Source organism: Chiloscyllium plagiosum, chromosome 35 (assembly GCF_004010195.1).
Source record: "Chiloscyllium plagiosum isolate BGI_BamShark_2017 chromosome 35, ASM401019v2, whole genome shotgun sequence".
Taxonomy (NCBI): Eukaryota; Metazoa; Chordata; class Chondrichthyes; order Orectolobiformes; family Hemiscylliidae; genus Chiloscyllium; species Chiloscyllium plagiosum.
In genome coordinates, this window is record NC_057744.1 from 39363647 (window position 1) to 39375746 (window position 12100).

Genomic DNA, 12100 nt, shown 5'->3' on the forward strand with positions numbered 1-12100 from the left:
TAACATAAAGGTGCAAACAGTTATAAGTACAAATTTTATCAAAAGTCTAACCTTGTAACTTTTTTTTATTCATTCATGCAATGTGGGTGTCTCTGGCAGAGTCAGTATTATTGCTGTTCTCTAACAGTCCTGAAGTAGGTGGTGGTGAATCTGCTGCCTTGAACCAGTCTTGCCCTTGTGTCAAAGTATATCCTTAGTGCTGTCAGGAAGGGAGTTCCTGGAGTTTGACTTAGATTTTGCATTGCTAATAATTATTGAATATGAAACTCTACTTGGGAACTGTTTCCTTCTGACGTAAAAAGACAGGTTTACAGAACTCAGTGGTTAGCATTGCAGCCTTTCAGCACCAGGGGCCCAAGTTCATTTCCAGTCTCAGGCAACTGTCTGTTTGGAGGTTGCACGTTCTCCTCATGTCTGCGTGGGTTTTCTCCAGATGTTCTGGTTTCCTTCCTCTATCCAAAGACATGTACGTTTGGTGAGTTGGCCATGCTAAATTGCCCATAGTGTCCAGGGATGTGCAGGCTAGGTGGATTAGCCAGGGGAAATGCAGGGTTACAAGGAAAGGGCAGGGTGTTGAGTCTGGGTGATATGAGCTTCAGACGGTTGGTGTGGACTGAATGATCTGCTTCCACACTGTAGTGATACTATGATTCAATGTTATTCAAGGCATAAACTTCAATGTCTTTGAAATCTGCCTGATATAATTTCAGCATTCTCACATGGAATATGTGCACCACTGCATTTGTTGTTCATCCCATTTGTCTTTCACCTGATTGAGGCCGTTTCAAAGGGCAGTTAAATTCGGAATTTGGAGTCACATGTAGACCAGATTAAGTAAGGATGGCAGGTTTCCTTCTCTCGAGGATATCCAGTGAACCTGCTGGGTGTTTATGTCGATTGACAATGGTCATTATTAGTTTACGTTTTAATTCCAGATTTTGGAAAAAAAATGTCAGATTTTACCCTCTGCCATAGTGGGATTTGAATCCATCCTTTCAGAGCATTAGCCCAGGATTGTGGATTACCAGTCCAGTGTCATTAACACTGCTTCTGTTCATAGAATGATAGACTACAGAAGAGACCCTTCGGCCGTCAAGTCTGTCCTGCCAAATCTTTACACGAGTCCTATTAAGTCCACAGCCTTGGATGTTATGACACTTCAGGTGTTCAGTGAAGTACCTTTTTAAAAGTTGTGATATTTCCTGCCTCAGCTATCTTCTTAGGCATTGCATTTCAGACTCCACCACTTTCTGGTTAACATAGGTTTTCCTCAAATTCCCTCTAAACCTCCTTTAACATAATGCCCCTTGTCATTGACAGTTCCACTAAGGGGAACAGCTGTTTTTCACTTAGCTTGTTTCTGCATCTCATAATTTTATACACCTCCAAAAGGCTCCCCTCACTAAAACTTCCTGAAGAAAACCACCTGAGCTTTATCAAGCATCTCTTCACAGCTGAAACGGTCCATTCCAGGCAGTATCCCACTGAATCTCCTTTGCACCCTCTCCAGAGCAATCACATTTCTCCGATAGAGTGGTGACCACAACATTACTCCAGCTGTGGCCTAACTAAAGTACTGTGTGCTCCAACATTACCTTTTTGCTCTTAAAATGTGTACCACAACCAATAAACTCAATCATCCCATATGTTGTCTTAACTATCCTATTAATCTGTCCTGCCATTTTCAGGAATCTTTGGACACGCACCCAACATCCCTGTTCCTCTGAGCATCCTAGTGAATTGCTTCCTTGTCGTCTTCGTTTTTCTAAAGTGCATCACCTCATATGTATCAGGGTTAAATTCTATCTGCCACTAATCTGCCCACCTTGCCTTCCCCTGTAACCTAAGACCTTCTTCCTCACTGTCATCAGCCAATCAATCTTTGTGTTGTCCATAAACTTAATTATCATTAACACCCCCACCAAGCAATTCTCATCCACATCATTGATGAATATTACAAATCATCTGCCAATACCTCCAATACCTCTGCTTATATCAGTTTGCTCGAGAACTTCACAGTTCATCATCTCAAATCTGTACGTCTCCTCTGTCAAGACAGATATGAAGAACTCATTTAACAGTCTGCCAGTGTCCTCCAGCTTCATATATAGATTCCCCCCTTGGTCACTAATCATCCTAACTTTTTCCTGGTTATTTTCTTCCCCTTGATACACTTGAAGAATATATTGGGATTCTCCTTATTCTTGACCACCAGCATTTTCTCATCCTGAAAACAAAAAATGCTGGAAATCACAGTGGCTTGAGCAGGTAATCTAGATTCAGCTATCTTGTCCTGTCTCCATGGATGCTATCTGACTTAGGATGATTTCAGGCACTTTTTGTTTTCAGTGCAGATTCCAGCATCAGCAGTAATTTGTTTCAGCATTTTCTCATACCCCTTTGCTCCCTTAATTGATTTCTTGATCTCCCCACAGCACTTTCTATTTTCCTTTAGGGCCTCCATTGCATGTTATCTTTGTACTTGTGATACATCACTCTTTCTTTTTATCAAGTCCTGAGTATTCCTAGACATCCATGGTTTTCTGGGCTATTCCTCCTATATTTCACCTTAAAGGGAACATGTTGGGCCTGCATTCTCCTCAGTACTTTTTTGAATGTCTCCCACTGTTCTGCTGTACATTTACTCTCAAGTGACTGTTTGTAGTCTACTTTGGCCATATCCTACCTTAGTTTAATAAAATCTGCCTAAGAACAATCCAAACGCTCTTTTTGCAATCATTTTTTCTGTTTTTCATAATAACTTACTGTATTGTGGTCACTGTCACTAAAATTGTCACCATTGTTACCTTGAGCATCTGTCTAGCTTCATTCCCCAGAATTAGGTGTTGACGCTAGAAGCTCTCCTGTATACATTTCACGAAATGTGTTCCCTCTAAACTCTTCATATAATCATTATCCAAATTGATTATGGGGTAGTTGAAATCCCCTAAAACCCTATTGTAATTTTCATCCGTCTTAGTGAATTGACTATGTTTGTACTCCTCAACTGCCCGCTAGCTCCCTCATGATTAATGCAACATTGATGCCTCAAGTTGCCATCTTGTCCCTCCCTCAATATGTCTTTGTGATGGCCACAATATCATATTTCCATGTATCAGTTAATAACCTTAACTCACCTGTCTCGCCTCTCCTGGCATTAGAGGCCATCCAGCCTCTGCTTACTCCCTTGAGACACCATATGGCTGAACGTGCTCTGCCTTGGTTCCTTTTTTAAGTTATGCTATGTCACAATTGAACTAACACACTGTTTTTCCTGCTGAACAAGTCAAACTCTTCCCAACAGCAGTTGCAAACCATCCTGCAAGGATGTAAGTCCCTTTCTGATTCCAGTGCAGACTGTCCCACTTGTAAAGGCCCCATTTTCCTCAGGAATGGTTCCAGTGATCCAGGAATCTAAAACCTTCCCTCCTGCACCAAGCTTGAGCCATACATCCTCCTATTTCTGCATTTGCTGGTGCTCAGCACTGGGAGTAATCCTGAGATTACAACCATTGAGGTTTTGCCTCTCATTCTACTGCCTAGCTTCCTGAATTCTTAACACAAGAAGTCATCCCTTGTTAGATTAGATTAGATTACTTACAGTGTGGAAACAGGCCCTTCAGCCCAACAAGTCTACACCGACCCTCTGAAGAGCACCCAGACCCATTCCCCTACATTTACCCCTTCACCTAACACTACAGGCAATTTAGCATGGCCAGTTCACCTAACCTGCACATCTTAGAACTGTGGGAGGAAACTGGAGCACCCAGAGGAAACCCACGCAGACACAGAGAGAATGTGCAAACTCCACACAGACAGTTGCCCGATGCGGGATTTGAACCCGGGTCTCTGGCGCTATGAGGCTGCAGTGCTAACCATATGTTCTATGTACATTGTTGGTGCCAATGTGTATCATGACCTCTCTTATCACCATCTCCCCAGCTGCTCCCCTAAAGGTGCCCAGTGACATCTCAGACACAGTCTCCATTGCTGCAACGTTTGCCTTCCTCCAATCTGCTCCTTGCACATGTCTGATTTTAATCACTGTTGACCTGTGCCTAAAACTCTGAAATTCCTTCCCTCCACCTTTTAAGACATTTATTGAAAGCTCTGTCTTTTTGGTTACTGGTTCTAATTTTTGTTTATGTGGATTGGTGTCAGATTTTGTTTGACAATTATGCTCTGAAATGCATTGGAATATTTTACTATGTTAAAGATCTGATATAAATGTGTGCTGCTGTTTTTCTGAGGTCTCTGCTGACAAGGAATGTATTTTTGATTGGTGTTAGTTATAGTCAAACTTCAGTGATGTCATGTACACGTGATTCCCGCCTCCCTCCACCGAGTACAAGTACTTTACTTTTATTTCTGTGTTATTTTTCAGGTGTCTGGAATGTTTTCCTTCGCCCTTTTGGTCCAGGTGGTCCATTTTGGATTATTGCAGAGCAGAATTATTCCAGAAGAGTGGAAAGAATTGTTTTAAAAGATGTTTATTTTGGAGATATCTGGCTGTGCGGTGGGCAAAGCAATATGGAGATGACAGTATTGCAGGTAATTATTTTTTCCTTGTGCTGGAGGAGCTTTATGGAGAAAAGTCTTGTGTTGTCAGGAAAAGGACAGAAATACGCACCTTGAAGATGTCCGATAATCACAATTATATAGTGAAGTTGGTTCCTCTCCCAAGAGAGGCAGTTACCATGTCGCATAAAATACCGTGCATTGTTTCTGGCTGACAGAGATCTCATTACATTCTTATTGTTGAGCTTATTTTACAATTCTTTCCATCTCTGCCAACTGGCCACTGGCTGAGAAAACCCATGCTTCTACCCGTTATAATTCAGAAGCCAAGGTATTGTCCTGCTTCACAGAATTACAGCAGAAGGAGGCCATTTGATATATTGAAACTGCCAGTGCAAACTTGAGCAATCCAATTCGTCAGTTTCTACACCACAACCTGCAACTTTTTCTCCTATCTTTTTCCACCATCTTACCAGACCAGTCCAAATTCGTCATGTGGAATTCTGCCATCTCTGACTGTTTGGCTATATTAAAACAAAAATCCACAGTATGTGGTGTCACTGGTTAAGCAAGCATTTATTGCTCACCTCAAATGGTGAAATGAGAAGGTGATGGTGAACTTCCTCCTTGAAGTGTGTGTAGATATACCTATGCTGATAGGAAGGAAGTTCCAGGTTTTGACTCAGTCTTCAAGCAATGACTCGTGCCTGGAACAATTTTCATAAGTCCCGTCTGTATCACTTCACAAAGTCTTTATGTCCTTTCTAAAATGTGCTCAGAATTTGAAACCAAATTCCAGTTGAACATAATTTTGTTTCTTTTTTAATTAATTTAGCACAACTAGTATTGCCAGGATTAGAGTGTTTGAGCTATATGGAGAGGCTGAATAGGCCTGAGCATTTTTCCTGGAACATTGGAGGCTGAGGTGTGACCTTTATATAGGTTTATAAAATAATGAGGGGCATGGATAGGGTGAATTGCCAAGGTCGTTTTCCTAGGGTAAGGGAGTCCAAAGCTAGGAGGCATAGGTTTAAGGTGGGAAGGGAAAGATTTAAAACACACCTAACTTTTTCACAAAATGTCACAGAAAGTGGTGGAAGTGGATATAATTACAACATTTAAAAGCCATCCGAATGGGTAGATGAATAAGAAAAGTTTAGAGGGATTAGAATCAAATGTTGGCAAATGAGACTAGATCAGTTTAGGATATCTGGTTGACATAGATGAGTTGCACTGGAAGGGTTTGCTTCTGTGCTATATAACTGTAAATGTATGACTGCATAGCATCCTGGTTCTCTGCTTGTATTTGTAAAATCTATGATCACAACTAGAAGTCTGGTTTCTAAAGAAATATTAGCTAGAAGTCCTTTTCTTATATCAGTTAAATATTCAGAAGTGTTTTTAAACACATCTGAATGGCTTTTTTTGCCCATCATCAAATCACCTGTGGTATTTATTTTTCATCTATTAACCAGCAGCAGTGTATCAAAGAATCCCGACAGTGTGGAAGCAGGCCTTTCCCTACCCTATCCCTGTAACCCTGCATTTCCCATGGCTAATCTGCCTAGCCTGCACATCCTTAGACACTGGGCAATTTAGCATAGCAAATCTACCCAATCTGCATATATTTGGACCGTGGGAGGAAACTGGAGCACCTGAAGGAATTTCACGCAAACAGTGGGAGAATATGCATGCTCCACAGTCACCCAAGGGTAGAATTGAACCCAGGTCCTTAGTACTATGGGGCAGCAATGCTAACCATTGAGAAATCACAAGTATTTTCTAATTGGTTAATTTACATGCGCAACCTATTAAAAGAGATTGCAAAGCATTAAGGGTGAGGGCCTAAATTAAGTGTAGTTGGAAAGGGAGATAAAGCATTCCATCCACTATGATGCCCACCGTCCCTGAAGGCATTGAGAATATTGGTTGACACGTATGCTCCCTCGCCAAGTACACCCGGACACAAATATAGCTGTGGGAGAGGGGTTATGACTCCTTCCATAACCTGCTGCCTGGACTTAATAATAGCCACTTGTTCAGGCCCAGGAACATACCCACGAGGAAGTCCTTTGACTTACTATACCCCTCCACACCGAATGCCCAAGGTCAGAAGCATGGGGCTGTAGTGCAACTGAAAGCACAGCACAAGATAGCCAGAAGTTGGTGGGCGGCACGGTGGCACAGTGGTTTGCACTGCTGCCTCACAGCGCCTGAGACCCGGGTTCAATTCCCGCCTCAGGCGACTGACTGTGTGGAGTTTGCACGTTCTCCCCGTGTCTGCGTGGGTTTCCTCCGGGTGCTCCGGTTTCCTCCCACAGTCCAAAGATGTGCAGGTCAGGTGAATTGGCCCGTAGTGTTAGGTAAGGGGTAAATGTAGGGGTATGGGTGGGTTGCGCTTCGGCGGGTCGGTGTGGACTTGTTGGGCCGAAGGGCCTGTTTCCACACTGTAATGTAATCTAAAAAAAATCTAATCTAAAGTCTTTGCTCCCTCCTACAAATCTGTTTCAGCTGTGATTGTGATCATTGTTGCTGACACTGCCAGTGTCCAGTCATGTACTGCAATGTTATAACCAGTTTCCTCTGCTTCATCTCCTTTGCCTCTTTGTCCTCCATCTATTCCCACTACATAAGAGACTGGTAACAAAAGTGAGGACATATGGAATTGAAGTAATTTACTGGCTTCAGTTAGGAGTTTTTTTGGTAGATGGAGACTTTAGGAATAATGCATATGTTCTCAAAATAGGATGTGGTTTGTGGTGTCCTACAGGAGGCTTCAGTCATTCATTGTATTTATAAAATATGTGGGTTATTTATAATGTATTTCATCTTTGGTACCCAGAGAGTAGAGGAATTTTATCTCTTATTTATTAGAGATCAAGTTATACTTAAAGTTGCTCAATCTCCGGAGTTCGCAGGTAATCAAAACAGAAAGTGCTGGAGAAACCCAACAAGTCTGACAGCATCTGTGGAAAGAGCAGCAATGCTAACATTTTGAGTTCAATACACAGTTTCAAAGGAGAGTCAGAGAAGAAATATTAACTCAGTTTCTGTGGCATTTTCTGTTTTATTTCAGATCTCCAGCATCTACAATATTTTGCTTTTACTTGGGGGAATTTAGCTATGAAGAAAGGTTGGATAGACTGGGTTTCATTTTCACTGGAATGCATGAGGTTGAGGGGCAACCTGGTAGAAGTTTATAAGATTGTGAATGGCATGGTTAGAGTGGAAAGTATGAGGCTTTTTCCCAGGATGGAGGCATCAATTACTAGGGACACAGGTTCAAGGGGGTAGGGGTGAGGGGTGAGGGAAATGTTTAAAACAGATTTGCGGGCAAGTATTTCACACACAGGATCGTGTGTGCTTGGTACGTGCTGTCAGGAGGTGGTGAAAGCAGACACAGTAGCAACATCCAAGAAGCGACTGGATGAATATATGAAGAGGAAAGGCATAGAGGGATACAGATCCTGTAAGTGAAGACAGTTTTCATGTGGAAGGGCAAAACGTGTCAGTGCAGACTTGGAAGGCCTCGTTCCTGTGCTGTACTGTTGTTTGAGTTAGACCAAATGTTTCCATGCTGTACATCTCTATGATTCTATAATTGGAACATTGCATGCAAATATGACACTGATGTTTAAGAAATGGACAAAGGATAATCCAGGAAACTACAGATCTGTCAGCTTAACACTAATAGTGGAAAAACTAATGGAGGCCATGGTATGGAATAAGATAAGCTACACTTGGAGAAAAATAAATGCTAGGCAGTTAACATTGCTTCGTCAAGGGCAGGTCATGTCTAACAAATTTAATTCTTTGACGAGGTAACACAGGCAGTGAATGGGGAGTAATGCAGTGGAAGCTGTATATTTCGACTTGCAGTAAGAATTTGGTACACTGCCATATGGAACATTTGTTTGCAAATTAGAAATATTTCGGTTTGATGGATCCTTAGCAATATGGATGAGAAGTAAATTAAAAGATAGGAGACAGAGGGTACGTACATGGGCATTTCTCAGAAAGGAAAGGACTTGAAAGTGGTATTCCCAGTTCTCTGTATTGGGATTCTTACTTTTTCTGATTTACATCAACGATTTGGAGAGGGGTGCTGAAGGCAAAATCTCTAAATACTAAGCTGGGTAGAATAGTGAATTGTGAAGATGATGCTGAGTGACTTCAGGTGAGCATTGGCAAGTTGTCCAAATGGGCAGATGCCTGACAGATGAATTTCAATGCAGAGAAATGTGAAGTAATGTATTTTGGTAGAAGAAACAACTGTGAATTGGTAGAAGAAACAAGACTCAAGTGTACAAATTTGGAGGACAGAGAGACCTTGGGTCTCATGTTCATGATTCTCTGAGGGGGACCAGGCAAGTTGAAACAATTGTTAAAAAGGCTTATAGGATCTTTAGGTTTATAATAGAGGCATAGAGTATAAAAGCAATGAAGTGATGCTACACCTCTACGAATAAGACCACATTTGTAGTATTGTGTTGAGTTCTATATAAGGAAGAATGTTAAACCCCTGGAGAAAGTATAAAGGAGATTTATTAGAATCAGCCCAGGAATGAGGGATTCTAGATACAAAGAAAGATGAAAGAAATTAAGCTTGTTTTCCTTACAGGTCAGGCAGCATCTGAGGAGCAGGAGAATCAATGTTTCGGGCATAAGCCCTTCATCAGTAATGACAGCATCTGCAGTCCTCACTTTTCCTGTTTTCCTTGCAGCAGAGGTGACCTGATTGAGATGTTCAAAATTATGAATAATATGGAAAGGGATTTTACGTTTCTGTCAGTAATTAGAGGGTCACAATTTCAAGATTGTCAGCAAGAGAGCAAGGAGTGGAGATGAAGAGAAACTTCTTTATTCAGACTTGCTCAGATTTGGAAGGTGCTGCCTAGGAGAGTGGTGGAGGAATGTATTCTCAAAACATTTAAGAAGCACCTGGACGAGCTCTTAAGATAACAGGGTATTGGGGAGGTTAATCCAGAGACCCAGGTAATGTTTTGGGGACCTGGGTTTGAATCCTGCCAAGGCCGATGGTGGAATTTGAATCAATAAAAATCTGAAATTAAGAGTCTAATGATGGCCCTGTTGATTGTTGGAAGAGTTCATCAGGTTCACAAATATCCTTTAGGGAAGGAAACTGCCATCCTTACCTGTCAGGCCTACATGTGACTCCAGACCCACAACAATGTGGTTTATTCTTAACTTCATCAGGGCTTATTCCCGAAATGTTGACTCTTCTGCTCCTCAGATGCTACCTCACCAGCTGTGCTTTTCTAGCGCCACACTCTTCGACTCTGATCTCCAGCATCTGCAGTCCTCACTTTCTACTTATTCTTAACTGTCCTCTGGGCAGTTAATGATGGGCAATAAATGTTGTCTTAGCCAGTGACACCCTCATCCGGTGAATGAATAAATAAAAAGTAAGCTATGGAACGAGTGCAGGTAAATAGGATTAGTGTTGTTTGATTATTTATTGATCAGCATAGATATGGTGCGTTGAAGAGCCTGTTTCTGTGCTGTATGACTCTGATTCTATGAAAATAGAAATCTTTGTGTCATCTGCAAACTTAGCAACAATTTCCTCAGTTTCTTCGCCTACATCATTCATGTATAACATAAACAGATGTGGTGGTCCCAACGCTGATGCCTGAGGAACTCTGAATCACTGGCTGCTGTCTTGACACCTTGCCTGTGACACCTTGGGCTCTTATTTAGCAGCCTCCTCTGTTGTACCTTGTCAAAGGCCTTCTGGAAATACAAATAGATCACATTCACTGGCTCTCCTTTGTCTAACTTCCCCCCCCCCCCCTTTCTTAAACAGAAGTGTGGCGTTAGCCATTTTCCAATCCTCCAGAAACTCCCTGACTCCAGTGTTTCCTAAAGGATCCCCACCAATGCCAGGATAATTTCACCAACTATCTCCTTCAGAATTCTTGGAGGTAGTCCATCTGGTCTGGGTGATTTACCCAACTTCAGATCTTGCAGTTTCCCCAGCATCTCCTTACTGATTGCCATTACACTCATTTCTCCCCCGACTCACTTGAAGGTCTGATGTGATGCTGGTGTCTTCAACTGGGAAAACTGATGCAAATTACATTTTCAGTGCCTCCACCATTTCTTTGTTCCCTATTACTGCTACTCCAGCCTCATTTTCCAATGGTCCAGTGTCTATTCTTGCCTCTCTCATCTTTTTAGGTATCTGAAGAAAAACTCTTGCAACCTTCTTTTATATTATGAGCTATTTACACTCCTATTTCATCTCCCCCCCCCCCCCCCCCCCTTAATTGCTTATTCAGTTATTCTCTGCTGGCTTTTGAGAGGCTTCCCATCCTCTGGCTTCTCATTAATCTTCACCACATTGTATCCTTTCTCTTTTAATATTGTCCCTGATTTTCCTCATCAGCCTTGGTTGCCACATCCTCCCCTTAGTCTGTTTTTTTCTTCGTTGGGACAATTTCAGCTGTGGCTCCCACATTACCTGCAGAATATCCTGCCATTGTTGCTCCACCGTCTTCCCTGCGAAGCTCCCCTTCCAATCCACTCTGGCCAGCTCCTCCCTCTTGCTTTTGTAGTTACCTTTACTCAATTGTAATACCGTTACAACTGATTCAATCTTCTCCCTCTCGAGCACAGGGTGAATTTTATCATAATATGGTCACGACCCTGAGGGGTTCCTTCACCTTCAGCTCCCTAATCAAATCTGCCTCATGACGTATCACAAAATCCAGAATCGCCTCTTCCTTATTGAGCTATACTGCAAGCTGCTCCAAAATGTCATCTCAGACATTCTACAAATTCCTTTTCTTGAGATAATAGATTCCCTACAGTGTAGAGACAGGCCCTTCAGCCCAACAAGTCCACACCGACCCTCCGAAGAGTAATCCACCCCATATTTACCCCTGACTAATGCACCTAACCTACCCATCCCTGAACATTATGGACAATTTAGCATTGGCCAGCTAAGCTAACCTGCACATCTTTGGACTGTGGGAGGAAACTGGAGCACCCCGAGGAAACCCACATAGACACGAGGAGACTGTGCAAACTACACACAGATGGAGGTTGGAATTGAACCTGGGTCCCTGGCACTGTGAGGCAGCTGTGCTAGCCACTTAGCTATCATGCTGCCCTAATCTGCTACCAATCTGATTTTCCCAGTCTACCTGAATATTGAAGTCCCCTCAGATTATTGCCTACCATTAACACCTCCAGATTATTGTAATAGTGCCTTTCTTACATGTCTATTCTATTTTATGATTTATTTTCTTCCCCATATCCTGCCTACTGCTAGTTGGCCTGTACACAACTCCCATTAGGTCTTTTTCCTTTTGCGATCCTCAACTGTGCCTTCCAACTGTATATTTCTTCTTGCTATTGATTTAATTTACTAACATGGCAAACTGGCCCCCTCTGCCCAACTGCCTGTTCTTTTGATAAGACATGTATCCTTGGAACTTTAGTTCCCAGCCCTAATCCCCTTGCAGCTATATCTCTGTGATACCCACAACATTTATTTGTCGATTTCAGTCTGTTCTACAAGTCATTTACCTTTTTTTCATATACTGTGTGCAGTTAA

At 42.2% G+C, this 12100-nt stretch overlaps 1 protein-coding gene across 3 annotated transcripts in view; it reads left to right on the forward strand.

The window, feature by feature from the left end:
* siae (sialic acid acetylesterase) overlaps positions 1-12100 on the forward strand; it is a 132188-nt gene that overhangs the window by 18953 nt on the left and 101135 nt on the right. For all 3 annotated transcript variants that reach the window (XM_043676963.1, XM_043676964.1, XM_043676962.1), the window contains exon 3: positions 4385-4551. In XM_043676963.1, the coding sequence (XP_043532898.1) occupies positions 4385-4551 (167 nt within the window). The remainder of the gene's footprint in view (positions 1-4384; positions 4552-12100) is intronic.